Source organism: Zonotrichia albicollis, chromosome 4 (genome assembly GCF_047830755.1).
Source record: "Zonotrichia albicollis isolate bZonAlb1 chromosome 4, bZonAlb1.hap1, whole genome shotgun sequence".
NCBI lineage: Eukaryota > Metazoa > Chordata > Aves > Passeriformes > Passerellidae > Zonotrichia > Zonotrichia albicollis.
Window position 1 is genome coordinate 31,480,935 of NC_133822.1, and position 24,676 is coordinate 31,505,610.

At 44.7% G+C, this 24,676-nt stretch overlaps 1 protein-coding gene across 4 annotated transcripts in view; it reads left to right on the top strand.

Annotated features, from left to right (window-relative positions):
* The window catches only part of ABTB3 (ankyrin repeat and BTB domain containing 3), a 179,833-nt gene that overhangs the window by 135,757 nt on the left and 19,400 nt on the right, over nucleotides 1-24,676 (top strand). The window contains exons 5-12 of one of the 4 annotated variants that reach the window (XM_074539300.1): nucleotides 1,459-1,624; nucleotides 4,978-5,067; nucleotides 8,215-8,316; nucleotides 9,413-9,506; nucleotides 9,619-9,754; nucleotides 10,313-10,336; nucleotides 11,378-11,598; nucleotides 13,021-13,199. In XM_074539300.1, the coding sequence (XP_074395401.1) occupies nucleotides 1,459-1,624; nucleotides 4,978-5,067; nucleotides 8,215-8,316; nucleotides 9,413-9,506; nucleotides 9,619-9,754; nucleotides 10,313-10,336; nucleotides 11,378-11,598; nucleotides 13,021-13,199 (1,012 nt within the window). The remainder of the gene's footprint in view (nucleotides 1-1,458; nucleotides 1,625-4,977; nucleotides 5,068-8,214; nucleotides 8,317-9,412; nucleotides 9,507-9,618; nucleotides 9,755-10,312; nucleotides 10,337-11,377; nucleotides 11,599-13,020; nucleotides 13,200-24,676) is intronic. The other 3 variants (XM_074539301.1, XM_074539303.1, XM_074539302.1) reach the window with 3 other exon arrangements.

The following is a 24,676-nucleotide window of genomic DNA, read 5'->3' on the forward strand; positions in this document are numbered from 1 at the left end:
ATACCTTTTTTGCATTCTTAGGACATGAATTTTTTTATCAGTCAAAACCCAAACTGAGCAGTAGAATGAGCATCAGCAAAACACCTGGTGTCCTCCAGACTGGTTGTGGCCCAGAACAGCAGAGAGCAAGTCTGAGGTCAGATACTGGTTTCAAACCTGTAGGAGCTTTGATCAAAACACTTTGTATTTTGCATTTCACTTTCCTTCCTCTCTTGAAAGAGGAAGAGCAGCAGCTATTGCTGCATGCCACTGCTTCTGTATAAACAGTGTATTTGTTGCATAGTGCTGTTAAATATTAAGCAGTGTTATATATTTTATAAAGGTCTGATAAAGCACTTTGAAGAAGAAATTTAAAGGATAGTGATGTGCTGTTTCTGTTTCTCTTTTGATTTGCTGGAGTTTTTTTACATATGAAATAGAAAAACAAATATTTGATGTATGCTTGACTTTTTCACTTTTGATCTCTATTTTGTTTTTCCTTCAATAGTAGCCTGTCATTTCTGACCTAGCATTTTTGCAGATTTAAAGCAGTATTTTTCCAGAGTCCTTTATCCAAGTTCACACCAAAAGCACTGTGGATTTGGACTCCACCCTCTGCCCCAGACACTCCTCAGCATGAAAGAAAAGCAAATCTGTCTTTTAGCAAGATGAAACCAACTTGGATAAACATTAGATTTGAATTGCCTGGCTCTCTCTGGAGCTGTAGATTCACGTCTTGGCCAAATAACTCCTAGCCTTTCTTTCATTTGAAATGAATATCAGTTCACAGTTTGAAGATCTTTGGAATAAGACCTTAAAAGAATGACATCTTGTCTGTTAGACACAGCCAGAAAGGATTTGTGTTTTGCCATGACTGCCTGGCAAGTCCCTGGGGGACTTAGGCATATGTGGCCCTGCTTGCATCACATGGACCAGAGGTTCTGCTCAACCTCAGCCAGCCTGTGATTCTGTGACTTGCACTTTGTGCTCCAGAAAAGCTTCCCTGTTACTGGGACTATGCTGGTAAAATCCTTGAAGGTGTTTGGCGTGACATTATTTTCTCTTTGGTCTATTGTCAACGATTATACATCCATTTGATGTAAGTTCAAAGCTTACTGAAGTCATTGGAAGTTTTCAGGGATCAGGGGAATTGGATAACCTTGCCATGCAGAGACAAAACTTGTGGTGAGAATTGCTTGTGCACTGCCTAAACAGGGAAACAAAATCAAGTGAAAGCTGCACTTTTTCCCCCCAGTTTTTATTGAAATTTATAACTTGTCCCATGAAAGATAGACCAAGGGCAATCTCCCATTAGCTTGCATTGTCATTTCCCATTCAGCAATTTCCTTGCACATGCAGGTCAAAGGAGAATGGATGCGCGTGTGACCTAAATCCTTCAAAACCAGGGCACAGTATTATTTTCCTCGGGAGGTCTGTCCTCTGCTTGTCCTCTGAGGGAGTTAGTTTCTCGCCCTGCAGGATCGACGACTGTTTCTGTGCCTCTCGGAAGCTGGATGCAGTTGCCACCGAGGCCAAGTTCAAGCAAGACCTGGGTTTCCGGATGCTCAACTGCGGCCGGACGGATCTGGTTAAGCAGGCCATATCCCTGCTGGGGCCGGATGGGATCAACAGCATGAGCGAGCAGGTAACGGCATGGACATTCATGGAAGCAGCTGTGCAGTGGGAGGGTTTTGTCTGCTTGTCACAGGAAATGAGCCCCAGCTTTCAGCTCTATGTAGACAGGACCCTAATGCTTCCCCTTCGTTGAGTTAAAGCACTGCCAGGTGAACATCTACACGAAGTGAGGTCGTTTTGAGTTGTATCAATTTGCCTGTACTGAGGTAACTCAGCATGAGGGTGACTGCATCCCCTGAAATATTCTTAACAGTGAACTGAGTCGAGTGAAGGCAGAGGAAGATCCCAAGGGAGCTTAGTGTTGAGAATACTTGAAACTGCTTCAGAGCCGTGCACAGTGCTGTGAGACAGGGCTTTGTGAGGTGAGCAGCCTTGCACTGCGCACAGCTCTGGGATCTGTCACCACTTCATGTGCACCACCCAGCCTGTCAGTGAATGGTTAATTGCTGATGCTGTTTAATGGATTTCAGTGCAGTTTGAACCTCGCAGATGTGAAAGTATCTCTGCAGTTACCCCTCCACTGGTTATCACGGCCAACATCCACCAGCTGAAGAGCCTAAATTTCCTTAGAGTTACCTCTCTGTGAGGCTGGTGGCTGTGCCTGGGGTTAAAGCTGCCCTCTACAGCTGCCTACTGGCAGCTGTCTGCAGGACCACAGTGCTCACCAAGGTGGTTCCCCCTTCCCAGAGGGAGATGATGGCTATGAATACTAACCTTTCCTTTTGAAATAGAGTCCCCTGACCTTTCTGGTGCCCCTGATGAAAGTTTATTGCTGCGTGTTCCCAGAGCTGTGCCATCATTTTTGACACGAGCCAGGTGGCTGCCACCTCTCAGGTTGTCAAGAGGGACAAGAGCTGGAGTGTTCATGGGTTTAGGTCTTCTGAGATGAAAGCTGTTCCAGGAATGTGAATTGCATTGCTGTTCAGTGGCTTCAGTCTGAGTTAGTATTGCAGATTCATCTGAGAAAAGCTTTAGAAGAGGGTAATACTTCCTGAAAAAAATACAGTATTGAACTGCTCATTCCAAGGTTCATACTTTTTAAAATTATTGTTATTTTAAGTTAGTCTGAACCTGGAAACTTTTCACAGCATATTTCCTCTGTCCTCCAGGCTGAAAACTGGGAACACTCTGGCTTGATTCATCAAAGTACCTAATCATATGCTTAACTCTGAACACATGCTTTTACATCCTATTTGAGTGAAAGTTAAGCCTGTGCTTAAATGTCTCGCTGGATCAAATGTCCCACATCTTGCAGGATCCCACATCTTGCAGGACAGAGCCCTAGGTCATACAAAGCTGAAAGAAAGACAGTAATTTCACATTTTGCCAAAAGCCAAATGCCCCTTATGTTGATTGTACGCATTGTTACTGTGTTCCTGTGTGTGCTTCGAACACTAATGATGGGCTCATTAAAAATCCATTCCTCCCACGTGCAGAGAGGGGTGAGTGGTGCTGCAGCACAAGGCTGAGCTGCAGGGCAAGCCTGGGGGGACTGGCAGAGGCAAAAGCACTGGGACAGGAGTGCGAGGGAAGGGGAGATTAAAATCCTCATTAACTCTTTAAAACCCTGACACTGCAGCATAACATTCTGGGCCCCTTTTAGTCAGTGTTAAGTCCTTGTTCAGCTGCAGCAGGGTCAGGACCTCTTGCGTGGTTCCCAGGCTGAGCTTTTGCTCCGGATGTTGCCGCTGGACTCCTCGCTGTGGCTGCCCACGTGCTGTGTCTTGCAGGGGGAGCCCCAGCACTGGGGCTCAGATTGGTTTTCAGATTCTTTTCTACAGATCTGATTAGACCCCTTGTGCTCAATGAACGCTTGAATTAATTATCCAGTGATGCCACTTACAGAAACTGAAAAACCAGTTGAAGGAACATGTATTTAATTTTAAGCTGCTACCCCATCCTCATATTCCAAGGCCCAAGCACAATTTTTTTGTAATTTGCATGGTCCTGTTTGTTCCTGTAGTGTTTACTGACTGCCAAAGGAAATCTTTTGCCACTGGCTATGGCTGAAGTCCTTTCAAATTCTCTTTGCAAATAGCTTCAAGTGACCCAAGAACTCTCCTTGCCTAGGGTGAAGTTATTTTTTCTCAATAATGGCATGAGGATCCAAGTGCTTATTCCATGAGTACACTGCAGATTGGATCCTGTGAAATGCTCCATGTCTTTCAGGGAGGACCTAAAGACCTTGCAGGCATAAACATTATTTTTTATTGTCTCTACAGGAGCAGCCTTCCCTTCATACAAACAAGAATACTGGGGTAGTTCAGCAAAAACAGTGATGCTGGGCTCTTGCTAAGAAGAGCAGTGTCACAGCTCAGTGTCTGGCCAGGACAGGTACCTCCAGTTTCCCTGAAAATAACTTCCCTTCATAGCAGCACTTGGGTTAAAGAGCAAATGGACTGTGGTCTGACAGCAGATTTACTGGGGGACCTCGAGGCAGGCTGTAAACATGCATCAGAGGTAGCTGCATGCTTCAGGAGATTTACTGCAAAGCAACTGGTGGCTGTTGGTCAGCCCCCCCTAGTGTACTTAATAAGTAGCTTTTGCTGTTATAATTTGCAGTGGGCTTAATAATTTTGTTCATGGTTTCATCTGGACTCATTACCGCAGCCACAGCAGTACTTCCCTAAAGGGAAATGGTGATCAGGCATAGCAGGTATTTCAGATTAATACAAATTGCATTGTGGTGATTCTGTAGTGAAGGGTTACTTACTTAATCCACTTTTTCTCCAAGCAGGGCTGTGTTTTCCTAGAGCCAGTAATGTGCAACAAAGCTGTCTGGCATTTCATTTGAAATTAAGTCCATGTTTGCTAGGGAGTGCTATACAAAGCTTTGACATTTCCAGCCCCTTACAGTATCCATGTTGAAAAAGCTGTGCTCAAATCTGACTGATCTTAAAAGGAGCTTGAGATGTTTTAAAGGCTCTTTTAGTAATTGAAAAGTTGGGTTTTAAGACACTCTGATCATAGAAAACTGAATAGAATTCTTGTCTTTCTAAAATACCAGTGGAAATAATGATTGCTTTGGTGAAAACATGTCTCTTTTGGGGCTCCAAAGACAAAAGTGCTCAGTTTAGTATACGATGGAGGTGAGGCTGGTGAGCCTAGTTTCACTCACCATGCTGAAGACAACATGAAAAATACAAGCAGTTAGCACAAGTGACAACAAAAATGGAGATTTTTACCAAAATGTTTGACTTTTGCTAGTCTGAGGGGCATGTTTGTACCAGAGGTAATGGCTTTCATTAAATACATGCTGTTAGTCTTGATGATATATACTTAAATAATTGTTTTTAAAAATCAAAGATAGTTCTGTGTTAAATTTGTCAATTCCTTTGTTTTTTAACTCCATAAAATGACTAGGGCATGACTCCACTGATGTATGCTTGTGTCAGGGGTGATGAGGCTATGGTGCAGATGCTGCTAGATGCTGGAGCAGATCTGAATGCTGAGGTGAGGACTTTTTGTTGGTTGTATCTTTTTTCTGTTGTTTGTTTACATCTTAAATTACTCCCTGGAAATACCTCCCGTAGCGGAGCGAAAATCTCAAGCGTGAAAAAGAAAACAAATCCGTTTTATCTGGGATTGGGACCACTTGAAATGATCAATGAAATCAAATGGCATTAGGTTAACACTGGGATTCACTGCACAGAAGGGGTCCAGTCACCAGAGTTAACCCACAGGTAACAGTGATTTAGTTGTGTTTGCACACTGCAAATGAATACAGGTGTTAATTTGCATTAGCCCTGGGCCCAGCTCTAATGCTATTACAAGGAGTCACTGAATCTCAGCTGACTTTAAGTGAAGGTGAAAGAAACACCCATCTGGTAACTTGCCAAAACTCAGCATTTCTATGCATATGGATGTTCCAAGTGTGCATCCCCAGCACACAAGAGCCATATAGGTTCCATTGTTTTGTTTTACAAAGTGCCTTGGGCTAAAAACTGTTGGATGAGGAGCTTGAAGCTTCCAGAATATAAATGTCTCATTGATGAATGCATATCACAAACTCAGACAATCTGTCCACCAAACAGATTGTTGTCCAACCCAGTGCAATGCAGGTATGTACATTTTTTAAGAGTCATTTGAAAATCCGTGAAGAGTTATTTGTTAATGATTCCAGTTTCAATTTGTTGAGGTCATGAGTAAATTAAGCTGTCTGCTTCACTTATCTGTGTTCCATCTGTTCTGTTTGGACTTGAGCGAGCTGATAAATTGGAGTCACTGCTTCAGACAGACGTTTTGCACTTTTAAAAAGTCCAATTTAAAAAATGGAAACTGATGTCCGCCATAGGAGACTGACAGTGTTACTACCATGTTGTGAAATCAGCTGGTGATTTCAGTTCCCCACAGCCAAGCACACACATTCAGAGCTGGCAGTAACTGAATGATTGAACCCCTAGTCAGACCAAAGACTGGATGGGCAGGGAGGTTGATCTCTTCCTTAACCCTGCCTCGTGGCTCAGATGTGAAGTGGCATTTGGTTCCTAGGATGAATTTTCTTTAGGAGCAGGCCTCCCAATTGCTCCAGTAATCTTCCAGGCTTGAATCAAATGCAAATTTAAACAGTTTTGTCTTCCTGAAACTGCTGACATATGAGAGAATAACTCCAGTGAGGAATGTGAACCTCCCCAATTCACTGCTGTAGAGTGTTTGCTCTAAAATCAAATGAAAACACTTTTGGACAAGAACTGTGAATAATTATGGCGTGCAATTATACGATGATTTGTGCACACCACAACCAACTGTGCAAATTGGGCAATTACGGCAAAAAAAAGGCAAATCAACCATGAACAAAAATAAATACTCTGTCAGGTGCTGCATAATTTTCTCCCTTTCATTTTGCAAATATGTTTCCAAAAGTAGCCTCAAATGCTGGGCACCTCCCTTTTTGATTGCCCACCCTAAGTGAAAATGGACTCATTTCCAGATGTGCTGAGAAGCTGCAGTTTGCTCTGTACTCAGTGGGACCTGTAGCTGCTCAGCCAGCCTCATCCTTAAAAGCTTGTTCAGGCACAGGTCTTTTGCAAACACTGTGTTGGAGAGAACTCTGACTTGGAAAAAAAAAATAACCAAAAAACACCCAAGAAAAACCAACAAAACAAAAAGGAGCAAAGGAGTTTAAATGACTTCATTTTCCTTGCTGCTTTCCATGGACTGCCCCAAACAGTGGTGGGAACCATGCTTGAGGAGGAGCTGGGTACATTCACTGAGCCATGGTCCTGCCCACCCCTTCCCCTCTGCTGCTCTTGCTCCACATCCCAAACCCCAAGGCTTGAGCTGCTCAATCCTATTCCTTGTGACCCAGCCCAGCCCCTAAGGAGCCCTGTGTCCTTGTTCAGAGGCCAGCACACTCCTTGTGGTGCCCTTTGAGCTCTCTGTTGGGCAAATCTGGGTGGTAACAGCCAGGTGCTGGTGCAGATCTTTCAAGCTGTGGGATCTGCATGCACAGGTCTTCAGATTTTGCCCTCATCCCTGTCCTTGGGACTGAGGGCCTGCATCTAGCAAAACCCTGCATGTGGCACTTGGAAATGTGAGCTGCTGCTGGAACTGGATATTTAATGACTGGCCCTGCTCCCCTGTATGGATTAAAGTGCTTCAGACAAGGTAGTGAAAGCAGAGCTGGCTGGTGAGACAGAGAGATGGTGCATCTTTTACTCTGATTTTAGTCCTCCTCTGAAGATCAATAACAAGATTTTGAGTTTTAGTATCACACTCCATCTGAGTGCACAGCCTTGGATTGCAAATGTTCATTAGATTCTACAAGCTCTGTGAACCTCATCAATATTAATACCCCCATCTTTAAGACAGGGAAACTGAAGCAAAGAATGGTTATTCATCTTCCCCAATGTCTACATTAGAGGCACCAGGCACCAAGGCATAGAAAATAGAAGGAGCAACCTGAAGAATAGCATTTTGTTTTCTAAGGATATAGTTTGCATCTCTTTTAACTGTCACCACCTAGCACTTTTAGCTGAACTCAGACAGGAGAAGGCAGTAAAAGGAGATTTTCTTAAACGTTTCTGAAGTGACACTCTGCCCCATCACTTTTCCGACTTTTTTTTTCCCCTCTGGTGAGAGAGGAAGAGCCTGGAAGAATGCCTGCAAACTCCAGGGTAGGGCTTGTGATGTGTCTTTCATGACAGCAGTGATAAAAGTACTGATTTAAGTGCAAAGAAATTTGGCTGGGCCTGGAGCAATCCCAAGACCCAGGGCTGTTGGTACATGGCCTGGTGAAGTCAGTGGGAGTGGTCTTTAGCTGTAAATGTTCTGATCCATCCTTACTTCCCCAGTGTGTGCTGTTATAACCAGCTGTGGATGTTTTGCCCTTGTGCAAAAGAATCTGGTGGCCAGTGGTTTAGATGGAGCTACAGTAGTTGGTAAAAGACTTCATTTGGTAAGAACTCAAATCAAGCTGTCAAATCAGCGCAGTTTTAATATTGAGAAAAATTTTGCAGTAAAAAAAATGAAGCCAATATTTTTTTAAAGCACCTTTCCCAGGTTTTCTATTTCACTTACTCCCTCACATGCCTGGCTTTCAGGCAAGTTGAATTTTGTTACATATAGCTCTTTAAAAAAATAACTTTAATTTGTTTATAGGTTGTCAGTACTGCTCATAAATACCCATCCGTCCACCCTGAGACCCGCCATTGGACAGCTCTGACATTTGCTGTGTTGCATGGACATATTCCTGTAGTTCAGGTATTATTGTATTTCCCTACCTGCATCTCATTCTTTCTTTTTTCTCCTCTTCAGTTCTAATTACATCCATCTCAAACCAGCATCCTCTTGTCATACTCATATTGGTTACTTCTGCTTCAAGAGTGTACTGATACATGATAGACTTACAAAGTGAATATGGTGTCAAAACTTAACCAATATGAGGCTTAAACAGGACAATTTTAAAGCAGAGTTGCACCAAAGAAAGTCTGACAACTCCTTGTGCTCCTTCCTGACCACTTGTTTTATGTGTTTGTTTATTCATTCATTGCACTTTCTTACACTGTAATATTCTAGCAAACACAAAAGTACTGCCTTGGTGGGAGAGAGGTGGACAACAGCCCTCGTGCTGCTCCAGAGGGGGAGAATCCCAACTCTCTTTAGCCCATCCAGGTGTCATGTGGGATGTGCTGGTTCTGTTCTTTGGCATCTCAAAAGTTGGGAAGGTTTATTCTTCAAAACAGCTGTGTCTGTGACACACTCAAGCACCAAAACTTTGAAGGCCTTTAGACAGAAATGGCCAAGAGAGGGCTGGAGCACAAGCTCCATCCTGCTCTCTTTGGCCACTTTTGTTTTCAGCACTGCTGCTACTTACGTGGAAGTGTCCCCGATGGAGACCACAGCTTTTGGACTCATTGCTGTAATTGGTTCTTAAGAGTTGCCTTTCTTTTGGTCTTCATATAAAAGATGGAGACAATTGAAATCTGATCCATTTTTGGATGGTGCTGGGCTTCTAGAAGACCATGAAGGAAGGATGCTTGTCGGGCTAACTTTCTTCCATCTCCAGTGCATTACTTCCTAACACTGACCTTATCCCATTTCCCATCAAAAATGCTGGGTTACACTTTTTTGGCTCTGAAGTTGGACGCTGGAGCTTCTGATGTTTGGCAGCGTAAAATGAGCGAAAAAAGGAATTAATTTGCCTCTGTGAAACAATGGGCAGAATTTGCATGTCACGTGTCTCCATTGTATTGGGTTTGCAGATAACAAGAAGCATTAGATTCTCATTTGTCACTGTTCATGAACTCTTCAGAGTGTGATACCCCCAAATGCTCTAAATGGTGAATTTTTTTTCTAGCTATTGCTGGATGCTGGAGCAAAGGTAGAAGGTTCCTTAGAACATGGAGAGGAAAATTACTCTGAAACTCCTTTACAGCTGGCAGCAGCGGCTGGTAAGGACTTTCTTCCTCCTCCCATTGTAACAATTCCTCAGCTGGGATCTCTGGTTTAGGTGAGCAACTACTGGGTTTCAAAAGGAGTAAAATTGCATCTCTTGCCTTGCAGGAAATTTTGAACTGGTCAGTTTGCTGTTGGAGCGAGGAGCTGACCCCATGATAGGAACAATGTACAGGAATGGCATTTCCATGACTCCACAAGGTGACATGAACTCTTTCAGTCAGGCTGCTGCACATGGACACAGGTAGAGTGGGAACAAGTCTAGTGGCATCCTTCATGTGCTACTTTTTTGCCTGGGCATCCAGTTTGAGCAGATGGGTGAAATTTCTGCATGAACAATTGAACATGCCACCAACTGAGCAGAGCCGTAAGGCTTTCTGCTAGCATGCGAATTAAACCAGTTGGTGGTACAAGCCCCATTTTGATTTCTGATGTAAAAAAAAAAAAAAAAGGAAGGGGACTTCTTGTGGTATGTTCAATGCAGTGGTTGTTAAATGGCAGCTGATGTGACAGCAGAGAGGAATGTCAAAAACATTCCTTCTGAATTTCTTGATATTTTTCTCAGGTTTGAGTGAATTTGTCTGTACTGCTGCAGCCTTAATTTTGTTGAATAGATTTTCTGCATCTATGTTTACTGTAAAGTCCTGTGTGTCTTAATGTTGTTTGTATGCTGCAAATATAAAAAAAAAAAAGAGCTACTGAGATGAGCACCCGGCATGCATGACCTTGCAACGCTCAGGAGTTGACTGCAGTGTAATGAATTAGTATCATGATCTTCACACTCCTACTTTTCTGATTGTAGCCATCCAGAGGAACATAGATACAGGTTAGAGACAGTACCTACCGTGTGTTTGCTTACAGATGAGCTGCCAGTCTAACAACACGCTCACGGCACGTCAGGGCGGGTTCAACAGCTCTGTCCATCTGGAGCCTGCAGGGATCCCTGGCACAGACGGGACACTTTGGGTGTTGAAGTCTCACATTCTCTCAGTGTGAATGGAAGCCACAGGCTTAAGGAGAACCTGGGGTTCTCTGTGGCTTGGCTGCTGGCTGTCCATGTCACAGACTCTAGCTCTTGTGTTCCTACCTGTATAATGCTCACACACATCTCCTTCCTTCCATCTCTGCCCTAAATTAGTTTGGGACACGCCATGCTGCAGTGTAAGTGGGAGCAGGAGGGACACTGGTATACAAGGAGGGTGGACTGGGAGCCAGCCTGGTTTCTCTTCTCACAGCTGCAAAACCAAGGGAAACTACTGAGGTGATGATTTATTCTGGTATGAACCTGAGGGCACAAAGTCTCTGAGTTTGGGTTTTGTTATTTGATGGCCCAGCTGGATCAGTGGCTTTGTAGAGTAGCCCCAGCTGTGCTTGAACCTGCCCTGACTGGCCTTGTTGAATGTCTAGCTGCTCTAGCTTTCCCAGACTGCTTTGAGTGTGAATCGAGTGGTGGTGCTTTCAGTAGCTCCAGGCAGCTCCCTTCTCAGGTGGCTGCCATGGTGGGAGTCCCAAGAGCTTGTCCAGAGGCACCTTGGCCTTCCCTGAAGAAGTCTTGAGTCACATTTAGCTCACGAGTCTTTGTTCCCACAAAATGCCGCCCCTCATGTGGCATCTGTGCGGTTCGTGTCACGACAGCAGTGACTTGCAGACGTGTCCCAGGCAGTGCAGGTGGGCTAGCGGGAGCTGTGCTTGCCTTGGGTCTGCTCTCAGCTGGTTCTGCCATTAGCTGGAGAATTTCTTGGGTACGTGTCCTAATTTGCCACACAGCGAGTAAGCCCAGTGCAGTGAAAGCCTGGCCACTGACTGCTCTCCCTTTCCTCTCCTCTCCTGCCCCCTCTCTCCCTCTGTGTCATGCTGTGATTGACAGGAATGTTTTCCGCAAGCTGCTTGCTCAGCCGGAGAAGGAGAAGAGCGATATCCTGTCCCTGGAGGAGATCCTGGCTGAGGGCACAGACTTGCCCGACTCGGCAGCAGCTCCTCTCTGCGCCAGCCGCAACAGCAAGGCCAAGCTGAAGGCCCTGAAGGAGGCTATGTACCACAGCGCCGAGCACGGCTACGTGGACGTCACCATCGACATCCGGAGCATAGGTCAGTGCTGGCCTCCTTCCTCTGCTTCCGCCAGGGAAGGACCACTCTGAGAAACATGTCCCTCTTGACAGGCGGTTGCTTAAACCAGCCACGGTCACATCTTCCTCAGCTCTTTTGGAATGGAAGGTGGTGTGAGATCTGACAGGTTCCCAGCCCATTCCAGCTCCACAGCACACCCTGTTCAGGGGCCAGTGGCTTTTTTCTGCAGGACACAGTGGTTTCCACCAGGAGCCATCTGCACTGCTGCATGGCAGAGTGTAGGTAAGGCTCTGGGGCAGTGTTCAGCTGTCATGGGCCACTTCCAGCTGCTTCTCTTTTGCACTCTGCTTTAAAGCAGTCCACCATTAAAACAACTTTATTTTCTGAGACTCTGAAGGCAGGAGCAGGGAGCTGACTCCTTGGTATGCCAGCTCTGCCAGTGAGGGACTTGAACATAATACCAGCCCCTGGTGAAGTTGCTTCTGCCTGTGGGCAGGGTGGTTGTGTGACGCAGATGGAAATCGATCTGGACTGTGTGTTTACCATCCCCATTCATCTGTTCACAGAGAAATAGAGACCCAAGTGCCTGGTGTGCCTCTGCCTGGGGGGGTGCTCCAGTCCTGGGGCCATGGGATGTGGGTCAGAGCGTGCAGTGGACTGTGCAGGCAAAGATCTGGAAATGAATGAGAGGAGAGTGGCAGGGGTGCTCTGCAGGCAGTGAACATTTTCTGACATAGAAGGAAAAACCTTCACTTGCCAAACACTAGGCTTATATTTCCTTCCACTCCATTCTATAAGAGCAGAAAGTAGGTCACATCCAGCCTCATGCCTGCAGAGGTACATCAGCTTCATGTGCTTTCTTGCTCAGTGCATGGGAGCAGTTCCCTTTAACTTCCTGGAGAGTGGCTCTGCCATGACAAGCTGCTTGAAAAGGGCTGATCTGCTTAACTTGCTCAGTGCTCTTTAGGGAAAATGCTAATGATCAGGAGAGGACATGGGGTATCACTTAAAGCAAGTTTTAATCTGAAGACCACCAATTTGAATCCAGGTAGGTAGGGACCAAAATCAGTTTTTTTCACCTTTTAATGGCTCTCCAGGGCCACATTCAAACAAATGAGCTAGTGTAAATCTAGTTTCCAAAAGGCTTTTGCAACGCAGAGCACCACAGCAATTACCACAAATTGGTAGTCTCAGCAGAGAAGCTGAAGGCTAGATGAGCAGAGAGACCACAGTCTTCTCTCTTAGCATTTGGAGGAAAGCCTCTGTGCATTAGCTCTGGGATGTACTGATAACCATCAGCCTTCTCAAGTAGGGATAAATAGAAATTTGATTTCTTGAATGATTTTGCAGCTTTCACTTGAAATCTTAATATCAGCAAAGGTAAAAAAGCAGAAGGGCACATCGTTGCCTGGAGCTGGGATGAGCTGTGTCCTCTGTGTGCAGGTGTTCCCTGGACGCTGCACACGTGGCTGGAGTCTCTGCGCACGTCCTTCCAGCAGCACCGACGGCCCCTCATCCAGTGCTTGCTCAAGGAGTTCAAGTCCATTCAGGAAGAGGAGTACACTGAGGAGCTCATCACACAAGGGCTGCCTCTGATGTTTGAGATACTGAAGGCCAGCAAGGTAGGATGAAATTGTGTGTTTCAAAGCAAATCAGCCTTTTTCCCATCCTATAAGACACGAAAGCTTGCAATATTATTCTTGAACAGTTCTCCCAAAGGTTGTTTAGACTATACAGGATTATTATTATCTGGATTGATATGTATCTCAGGGTTTTTTCACTGTGGAACCATGGGTTATAAACACACAGGCTAATCACTGCTCCTACTAGAACATCCTAATAACCACATGCTAACGGTAAGCTGGAGAGACAGCAACAAAAGTGATGCATAGTGGTGAAATTAAAGTCAAAAGGGTCATGGCAGTGTGGCAAGAGATGTTGATAACCAAGCCAACCCAAAGAGTAATTTCACCCAGCTTGCTTTACAGAATTGTACAACAAAGCTAATATTCATGTTTATTTTGGATTTCTTTAGCTTGTCATGATTTTATCTTCCCTTCCTGTGGGATTTGGACTTCTAAAGCTTGTGAGGAGACTGGTTTCTACGAGCAAAGAAAAGGATAATTTTTCAAATTTTCTGTGTATGTGTTTGTACTTGCAGGTTCCCCAGATTTATTCTTTCAGCTGACTTTTTTTAGCCAAGCAAATCAGAACTAACAGAACCTTTCCAAGGAGGTACCATTGGGTATGGAAGTATAATGGCAAAAGGGATGATCGTGGAGCTGGCAAGGAGAGGGAAATGTCTTACCTAGTGAAGAATTTAAAACTTGTTATAACCAATAGTCTCTTCTCTGCCGGTCCCCCTGAGAGTCAGTCACTCCCAAGGAATGCCCAGTCACTGTCCACTGTTACCAGAATAACACTGTAGTGATGAAAAGCATCAAAATTGTTTGATTGGTGTTCTTTTTCCTCATACTCCACAATACATGTCAGTATGGCCTTCTAATTGTTAAACTGAAAGCAAGTAACTTTCATCACCCAACTCTATGTGTAACAGCAAGGAGCAAATAATTTTTAGCAATTGCCTAAATAATGTGAAAATGTATAGGTGCTCAATACTAGATATTCCAGACTTGGTATAGCTAATGATGGCCTACATGGATTTATTTCTTGTATCTTGCTGCAGAAGCAGGCTTGGACTAGAGTCTTAAGCAAATCCTGCGTATTTGTTCCAGTATTGTTCTGATTTTTGCTCCCATGAGCCTTGCCTTTGCAAGGTAATAGTTTGTATTGGATGAATATTTATGGAGAATATTTTGAGATAGGTTTTAGAAAATTGTTCCAAATCCTAGGATTTGTAGATTCCTTGTTCTGTACTCACTTGGGTTGATGCATGTTCATCCAGAAACTACCAACAAAGTGCTGCTTGGTTTGAAAGTTGATATGAAGCTAATCATATTGAAAACTTAACAGAGAATAAGTTTAGGCCTTGTAATTTAGGATGAGGAGTGACTTTAATTGCTTTTCTCCTGGGTGGCTGAAGCCAAGGCCAGCAATCATCATTAGAATAAATCATTTGCATAGGATTATATCTTTAGTACATCTACATCTTCCAGAGTCTATTGTAGGAGACCTGGATATATAAATACCTGGATAAATAAGACTGCTGCCTTCTGCCTTGGGTTGACTTAGAAACCTAAAATCTGGAGGGGCAAAACAACTGAAGTATCACAAAAGCCCTACATGATGGAGAAGAAATCTGTGCTGATCTTTATGCCTGCCCCTGGGCCTGAGGGAACTGCCTGTCTTCATGCACATTCACAAACACACACTCACACAGTGTTTCATTGTCTTAGAAAAAATAATTTATCATTTTGGGACACTGTAAGGGTTTACAAATTGTCTGCAAATGTTATGAATTATTGTGGTGGTCTTGTCCAAATGGCCTCTTACAAAGCTCTCCCAGACAGAAATGAGGAAAGAGACGATGCAGCCCTTTGGAAGGAATCTACATAAATTCATTTGTAGGAGAATGAGCCAATAAAAGTTCTCCCTGGTCACTCCACAGAAGGCAGCTGAGGAGAGCTGAGATTTAAAGGATCTTCTGTTCTCCTTCTTTGGAAGGGCTGAGAGCAGAGATTTTTGTGTATACCCACAGAAAAGAAATCTCCTTTAAGAGGTGCAGAAGGGCCATAACTGTGGTTCACATCCCTCTTTCTTGACAGAAAACTGTAAAGCTCTGCATTTTGTAGAGCTGTGGAGAGAGGAGCTTGATTTGCCCACATGGACGTGCTTTTCCCTGTGGGCTGGAAACTCTGAGAGAGATTATGACTCTTGCTAAACATCACAGTCTGGCCCAGTACATTTCCTTAATGAGTTTTTCAGGGCAAAAAGTATAAAATAAGCAACTAGGAAGCAGAGAGCCACTTAGCAGTTCTTTGCTGATGTAAAACAAGATGTCCCATTTGCTACATATTGTGATGCTCGGTATATTTTAATTGCATGGCAACTTGCACCTAGTAGAAATGGCATTTTGTGTTCCTATAAATAGTTCCAGCTATCCCATAATCTCAGAACAATTTACTAATATTAATGAGTTGAGACATGAAAGAAGATCTTATCCTCCCTTCACCAACAGGGAAACTGAGGTAATTAAACAGGCAGATTTTCAGTGTCTCATGGAGTGACAGTCCCAGTCTCAGAGGCTGTGATAACCTGGATAAGCCAGACAGCAATTCATGGTATTGAGTAATTTGGCCAGAGAAGCTCCCCAAAAATCACATGGAAACATAAGGGCAGGTCTCAGGGTAGGAAGCAAACTTTCTGTCCCCACCTTCTGCTTTGCACAGTTGTACGAAATGTTCTTGCAGGTTCCCAGGGCAAAAAAAAGGCCAAATGCAATAGATAAGAAAATACTAAAGAAAATGTAACCAAAACCTACAAGAACAGTGTCAAATATGAGGAATCCCTTTTTTCTTACAGATGGTTTATAAAATGCCTGTTTCTAGAGGATACAGATGTGAGGGTTTATGTGGGAGCTCTGCTAGCACTGGTGTTGGTGACCTGTAGGGTGGCAGGGTGGAACTCCATTCCCATCTATGTGCTGGGATGCTGATGGTAGAAACAAATTTAAAAAATTGCAGAAGTCCTGATGCAGTAACACAGAACAGCAACAAAAATCGGTGACTCAGGCAAAACTGGCTGAGCTCAAGTCCCTGGGTTTATTGCCTTTCTTCAAGCTGTGAAGTCAGTGGGGGAGAACAGTGCATAGGTTGCACATGGGTTGTTCACTGCTGCACTGAAGCCCTGGAGAAAGTCTTCCAAAAGCACAGCTGAAGGTTTGATACCCAGCTCCTGGTGGCCTCCAGTGAGATGGAGCTCTTTCATTTCCTTTCATCCCTTTAAATGTCTTCTATCAGCTGCACCATTGAGAATTGCACGGGGAGTGGGGAAGTAGCAGTGTTTCCATGCTGCTGAGGCAGAGCTGTGAGGACAGACAGAATCCCTCTGCAGTTGCTCCCTCTGCAGCTCCTGCTGTCCTGCAGTGAGTTTGGGTCATTACCAAATTAAAGATCAGGGTCAAGGCACTCTGGAAAAAGCAACATCTGTGTTAAAGACATTGAGAGCTCAGTTTAAGGCACCTCTCTTAAAAGCAAGCAAAACCCAAACTGGAAAACTCCAACAACCTGAAGAATGTCGATGACACATGATGGTTTTGGGACACTGCATGGGTAGGAAAGGCACTGCCATTTGGGGATGGATTCAGTCTCTTTGGAAGACAAGCACACAAACTAGAAGTGGTTTTGACAGGGCTGTGTGAGGCAGAAGCCAGAGAGTCACTTCTGGGAGTGAGTTTAGCTGTGAGCTAAACTTTAGCTGCTGTGTAGAGCAGAGTTGAGTCCCTCAAAATTAAAATGATGCTGGAGATTTTGTTATGGAAGAATGATAGCAAGATACAACTGAATTCCTGCCTGTTGGTATGTGTGTTGTGCTCTTCATGGCCTGAGAAAACTCCCCCAAAATCCCTACTGGAGGCTTTCCCTTCCCTCCAGCTGAGGTTGATGTTTGCATTGCCTGAGCTTGACTCTGAGCTGGATTGCCCACCTGCCCCATGTCAGAGTACCATATTTACCTGAGGAGTGCCTCCCACCAAACAGAAGCTTTTAGAAGAGCTGTGTGGGGGCTGCTTCCAGATCCATGGGCTTGTAGTACCTGAGGTGAGGCTCACAGGTTAGCTCTTCCGTTTTTGCAGAGATTCTCCTAAGGATAATACACTCAATGTGCAGAGATGCTTCTGTGTCCTCTGTCTATGAAAATCCTGGAGTTGTTCTGTTTGATCTTGACATTTCCAAAACCTGAAAAAACAGACTCAAGCCCACAACCTCGGAAGTTAAAGACGTCTGGCCTTTGGAGGAAGTTGAGTTTAGGTTTGCACTCCAGGGCTCTGCATAAGACTGAATTGTCATTAAATAATCCAGCTCCCTCCATGTAGGATAGCCAGCACCTTTGCCAGTTGGATGAGGTCACGAGCCAGTTTCATCCACTGCTTTTTCTGCCCACAGCAATTTATATCAGCTTGTCTTTGGCCTTTTTTTTTGGAGAAAATACACAATCTTCTAATTCCAAATAATCTCTCTTACAGCTTTCTCCCTTTCCCTCATAGGACCAGTAAGGAAAGGAGCTCTTTGCCATTTCTTTAGATCCTGTGTGGCCATGCATTGCTGAAGGGCATGTGTGAGTCTACATGTGCATTGAGCACATGTGCTGAAGCATTCTCTGAAGCTCCTAGAGGTGCTTCACACCAGGAAAACTTTATTTAGTATTATAAGTGTTCCTGCTAGTGTATTGTCTAAGACTGAAACAGCTTGAGAAAGTCATAGGAGCAATCCTTCACCGCCCCACCTTCATTGCATTCTGAAGATCTCTCTCCATCCTTCCCATCCATTTCTGTCCATGACAACATGTTTATTTTATTTATTTTATTTTAATATTTAGCCCATTAGTGAGGTGTTGGGCAACCCAGGCTTGTTGAAAGATGCAGGAAACTACTTTATAAAGATGTTTTCTCAGGATTTAAAATTCCTGGAGCTTTCGAACCTTTAAAAATGCACCTAGAGGCAGCTGAAGAAATATGCAGGAGTGCACAGACTCTTTTGGAAGGCTGAGCTGCTTGAATAACAGCCATCAGTCTGGTGTTGACAGTTATTGAGAACAAATAGCAATTCAGAACAATAACCAGTTTTAAAATTCTAAAAGGATTCAGGCATGTGGGTATCTTGAGAAATCTAGCCTATATGGTTTAAAGCTAAGGTACTCTTTCAGCAGTAGCTTCTCCATTTGGAAACCAAAATCTCTTAAAAGGAAAGTTTTAAAATATGTCTTTTCAGAGACAGCCTCTGTCACAGATGCAGTAACTACTGAAAAAGTATTTTCATGTCCATCAAACAGAATGCAGCAGGAAAGAATGAAGCATCTGGCTGTTGTGTTCCAAGAAAACTTTCAGAAGCTGAAGCTTGAGATGAGCATTCAGTTTCTCTGTTGCTGGCATTGATTTCTTTGTTTTTCTGGATTTGATTCTTATAAAATAAATGTTGGAGAATGTCAACAGGCTCAGCTCATGTGTGTGTTCTACCAAGTCCAGGCATGGTGATCAGCAAAAATCAGTTATTTCCCCAGGGTATGCATATGACCTAGAAAGTGACACTGGAAGACAAAGAGCTAGAAAATTCAGCTTTTTCCCATTGCTTCATGGTGGGCTGAAATGAATGTTTCAAATGAGTTTGAGTGAAGCTGTATTTGTTGCATGAAGCCAGAGTGCCATGCTCTGCAGGAAGGGCTAAGGGTAGACAGGAGAGGTGCACTAGGACTGGCACTCTGTTATAATCGTGTCCCAAGGAAAGTCTTCCCCTGGGAGAGTGCTGTCCGTGTTTCTCTTACCTGGACATCATCAAAAAAGACTCCTCTCTGTCTTGTTGAACTGCTTTTCAACAGAAAACTGAGCTTTTATTGTTATGAAAAGTTTCATTACAATAAAAGATATTTATTTCCCACAAAATATTTTACATTTCTTGAAAAAATTTACACCTGAAAATTGAGTATTTTGGCTGATGACTGAAATACTTCAGCTGAAGAAAAACGTGGAGTTTCCACAGAGGAGACAGACACACCAAAACCTGTGCTAAAAATAACCCTGAAGACATCCCAGTATGCTAAAGGGTCTGCTTATGGATTCCATGGAGTGGCTAATGCCCTTCTGTGTGTCATCCAGTGCTCAGCCAGCACACAGTGATCCATCTTTTGGCTGGGACTTGCTGTGATTTGTTAGGTTTCACTGTTCTCAAGCAACTGCAGTGATCTGTGGCATTGCCCATTGTCACTTGTAGCACTTCTGTGTCTGAACAGTTCCAAGCAAGCCGGAGCCAGGTTATCCACACATGTGCGTCCTGCATTCTGCGTGTGAGATGCGAGCGCCAGGTACTGAGTGGCATGTTAATAACACACTGTTAACCCCATCCTGGGGTTTCATAACACACATTCAGCTTGGTACTTACTAACACAGGTTTGATTTTGTTCCTACCCTCTGCTACCTTCTAAAATGTTCCCCTGTCAGAGGCAGGAGCCTTCTTCATTTACAATAAATAAATGCCGTGGATGTGACACCTGCCCTTTTCTGGGCACTCACCCAGGGCTAGACTGTGCCCGTGGATCTGAGCTTTTTACATACAATGCACAGCTGGGATATAAAGAGCCTTTTGAAAACGAGGCTTGGCAGCTTTCCCAGAAGCAATGGAAGAGTCCATTTCTGCCTTACCTGTGATTAGTTCTTTTCCGTTTGTGCTTGCAGTGGAGGGGCTTGAGCCCAGCACTAACAAAACCCATTTTGTTGTGCAGTTTACTGCTTCTAACTGTAGCTCCAGCCTCTGGGGCTTCCCTCCCTTTCCAGCTGTTTGACTAATATTAATTCTGTGTATGCTGCTTAACCATCTAGGAGTGACCATCTGAAGTGACATTTATTTAGTTTTGAGGCATTTGCTGAGCGTGAATTATGCAAGAGGATGGTAGTGGGATCACGTGTGCAAGGGTGGAGACAGTTTTGAGATGGAAAAGAAGGTCTCAGAGTTTGAGTGTTCAGGAATGGGGGACAGCAAAAAGTCCTCTCTGTTACTTCATTCTTTATCATCTTTTTCTGGGAATGGGGAGCATGAACAGAGGACTCATTCAAGGGTATCCCAGCATGTCATGGATAAGTTGTCAGTGGGCTTGGGATGTCCTGAGACTACGGCTGCTGGAGACTGCATGTGAGATGTCTGACTGGAAACAGCACTTCTGCCACTCTGCATTTAGCAGAGAAATGGGTCCCCCAAGCATCCTCAGGACCAGAGAGAGAAGATATCTTTGCCAGTGCCCTGTTCTCTGAGCAGTGTGGTTTCTCAGCTTGCTGAGGAGTTGAGTATTAACAGGCAGACACCAAACCCAGAAGAATAAGTGTTACTTTTTCTGCCTTCATGTGGTGAGCTTTTGGTTTTTGGGCTATTTGGTAGAGGAATTTGAGGGCCTGGCAGACTTAGGTTAAAACAGCATTAATGGAGCTGTGCTGGTGAATGTAGCATCAGGAGAAGAAAACCCCAAAACATTGCTTGGGATTCCAGAGGTAAAGGAAAGAAGTCTGACTTGTTAACAAGAAGTTACCCTTCAGGGCAGCCATGTGGAGGTGGTAGGGTGTCTGTAGGCTGGTAAGAACTAAGCAGTGGGATTTGAGCAGTCTGCAACACACATTTCACCCTGCAGAATTTGGGGCATAGACACGTGTCTTGCACAGGCACTGGAGAATATTGGCTGTGTATTTCCGATTGTGTCCAGTACCTTGTTGGAACACATCTCAGAATGGCTATGCTGTATTGGTCTGTGTAACCTGGAATGGAGGAAGCTCTCCCTGGAGATGTGCTGAAGCCTGGAGGAGACTTCCCTGAATCCTGCCACAGACCCTTGTCAGATGGACACTGAGGAAAAAACATCCCTGCCCTTCCCACCCAGGTCTTCACCTCTTCTCAGATCAATCAACAAGGCATCTCTGGTCCAACAACTTGAAAGCCTCCAGCTTTGCTTCAAAAGAATTTATAAATTCTCCTCACAGTTCGAGTGCATTCAGCAGGACTGGGGAATTCCTTTAGATCTCTGCTGAAGAATGCTTTTAAGTCAGGGGACTGCTTATATCTACAAAGCAAAGTTGCTTGCTCACCAACCAGCTCTCTGCTGGAAGCACCATCTTCCTCAGAAGACTCGCTGTTGTTCCCTGTTCCCTCTTCCCTATCTGTAAACTACCCCGTGGCTAGGTAAATATTTTTATTATGTCCTGTGCCAAGCATTCTTCCCCCTCCCACAGGAGAAGATGTGCTTCGGCTCCCTTGGAGCGCAAAGGAACGCCCGTGTCTGAAGGGAGGCTGGCCTCTCTCCAGGTGCCAGCCTCACACATCCTGGCACAGTGTTCCAACATCAAACTGCAGCAAGAAAACAAACTTTGGTTTGCTCCTCCAGTGTTAATCTTGCTGCCCACATCTGCTGCAGTGAGCTCTTACAGCTGGGCTTTCACAGTTAGGTTGATAGGATGAAAGGATAAACAGGGAAGAATTATCCATCTTGGTGCTTAAATGGGAGCTTCTGAGCATCTCAGTGTGGGTACCTGAGTGGTGGGCACTGTGTGAAGGTGAAGGTTGAATAGGCTGAACATGTCCTGTTCCAGAGGAATGCTTGTGCCCCAGGTCATGGACTTCTCAGTTGTTCCCAGACACTTCACAGGCAGCCCAAGTCCTCCAAGAGCAGGATTTGGCTCAAAAAAGCCAATTTTTCCCCAGCCATCCAGCTACAGATCAAGTATTCCTTTCTCCTCTCCTATTTCTGCCTGATTTATTGGTAAAAGTCAACAGAGGCACTGTGGGGAGCAGATTCTGTGCCACAGTCCTGTGAGCTTGGTTACATGCTGGGGGTGTGGGGAGAAAACTTGGTGTGCTGTAATAATGTACCAATCCCCTCCCTTGCTGCTGTTTGTTAGCAATGACTCTAAATAAGCACATGCTTCAGCTCTTGCTGAGCACATTTTTTGGCCTTTGGATGGTATGAGATGTAAGTATTTAATGTTACCAGTAGAAACCAAAGGTCTCCAGCCTCCTCTCTGCCAAGTGAGGTCAGTGTTCTTCATGGGAAGTCTGAAGCCACTGTCTTGTCTGATGGCCCTCTTTCTTTGATTTGTCCGTCCTAAGGTCTCTTTTCTCTTTGTCCTATCTCTGTTCCATGTCTTGGGGTTTTTAAGCATCTCTCATGTGGATGTATCACGTTTTGAGCTAATTAGAGCTTAGTTTACACCACTTTTTTCATGGGCTTGTGGGCAAAGTGGTTTTGTAATGGGCTTGTATCTGCACACCACAGAGCTGGTGACCCAGGGAGCTGGCAGCCCCTTTCTCGTGTAGGCAGGCTCCCATGGGATTGTCTGCAGGCATTACTGGTTCTTTATGTTGGCTGGACTTGCTAGCTGGACTTCCCCTTCTCCCACTTGGGTGGCTGAGTTTGGCCTGTCCTTCCCTGGTCTCAGTGCAGCTGGATGTCCTGGTCCCTGGTGCTATGGTTTGCTCTGGTGAGTTGGGCCTCCAGCTCCTAATGAGGCACTGTGAAGCCAATAACCAGATTTTCCATCAGCACATTCCCACAGACACCCTGGAAGGAGGAAATTCATTGTCTTTATTGATGCATGTGTGTGTTTTTAAGAAACTATTGCATGGGCACAGCTGTGGCTGGGAGTGGTGAGTTCATGGAACCCATGAAAACCTCAGTGACACAGACAGGATCTGTGCGCCCCAGCAGATTGGGGAGGGGGCTACCAGGAGCTCTCCTCTTCAGTGCACTTTGCTTTTATTCATTGCAGGTAAAGGTGAGCATTGTTTCTCCTCTCCAGAAGCTTCCCTCCACTCTAACCATGGAATTGTCCCCATCTTCTGTTGTATTTTCTGACTTCTAGCATCTGCCAGATCCAGCTGGGAGCTGCCCTGCTGGTAATCAGCATCCCTCCGGACACACTCCTCCCTGCCTGACTCAGTCGGCCCTGGTGCTTTGGCACAGCCCTTCTGAGCAGAGAAGAAATTGCTCTTTCGGCCCTGTCTGTCTAAAGCTTCCCCTCCCAACCCTCCCAGCAGCTGAGTCACTTCCTTCTTGAAATCTGGCCTTACATCTTCCTTTTCTCTTTAGCCTGTGATTCACTCCCTTTGTGAGGCGCTTTGCAGAGCTCCGACAGGAGGATGCAGAACAGTGAGACGCCCCTGGGGTGAGGCGCCCTCCTTGTCTTGGAGCCACAGCAGTGAGCCCCTCTCTGAGGGCTGGGCCCTATGCCTGCTGAATGGTGTCTCTCAGTATGAGAGTTTCTCTTATCTTAGGGTTTCTTTCAGTGCTACATCTGACATAGTAATAGAAGCCAATTCCTGCCTGTGGCGAGTGTGTGTAATTTCCTTTGACATCAGCATGTGCCTGTGAGGGAACAGCTCTACCCCTTCCCACCCTGTTTGATTAGATTCAGTTGGAGAGTCATTACAGCATCTCTGCCACTCCTCCTTGTCACTCGTGGGATTTAAGGAGGACTTCTGAAATGTGCTCAGAGCAAGGAAAGCTTCCATTTCTGCTTCTAAAGCCTGGAGATATTTTTAATATAACAACTATATTCCTCAAATTTTTATACTATGATTTTTTTTTTGCCCCTTGCCTGCTTATTTCCTTGGTCTTTGACCCTCTTATGTCTAAGTGTCTTGCCATTTCACAGTTTCGTGGTGTGGAGAGACTCACCAGCCAACAGGGTAGTTAAAAGATGTCACCATGAATTAGCAGTGTGGCACTGCTGAACTTGTCTAGACTTGCTCTGGTTATCAGCAAAGTGTGGGATAAAATTTGCGAAAGCTTTTAAATCCTGCTTTCATCTGGGACTTAGGCAGTTAAGCATTAAATCCATTTCACTACCCTTGCATCTTAGGCATACAAATATTCAAGGTGCTTAGGAAAGCATCCTATGGGTGCCTTGCCCCCAAAGTTGGGGCAGAAGAGGGTAAAGGCCCCGGACCAGACCTGGTTCTACGAGGGTCTGGCTTCCACAGCACAGTGGTGCTCACACGGGTGCCAGAGGTGTAAGAGCCCATAAAGAAACATTTGGGATAAAATGAGTGGCTGGCTCTGGTGCCTCAGTCACTCTGTAGAGGAAGGGTCTGTGTGTGAGACTGCTGCACTTCAAAATGTATGCAGGCTATGCAGCTGCATCTGCCTGTAGCTCGGGTTTTCTAAGACGTGACCAGTGACCATTTGCTAAAGAGCAAAAAAAAAAATCATTTTCCAATACAGTAAGTTTGCAAATAAAATGAACTCACTGTTGTAAAGGAACTTTGGTTTGCAGAGGGGACTGGGCTATGGCATTTTGTAGGCAAAGAAGACTTGTCATCCAAGGAGAAGACTTCTTCATTTAAAATTATTTGTACAGGAGCCATAGCAATCAAGTAAATGAGAACTGCAGTTTCTAACAAATGCTAATAATTGTAAGCTCTTATTTTAATAAAGGTTCAGCAGTCACACT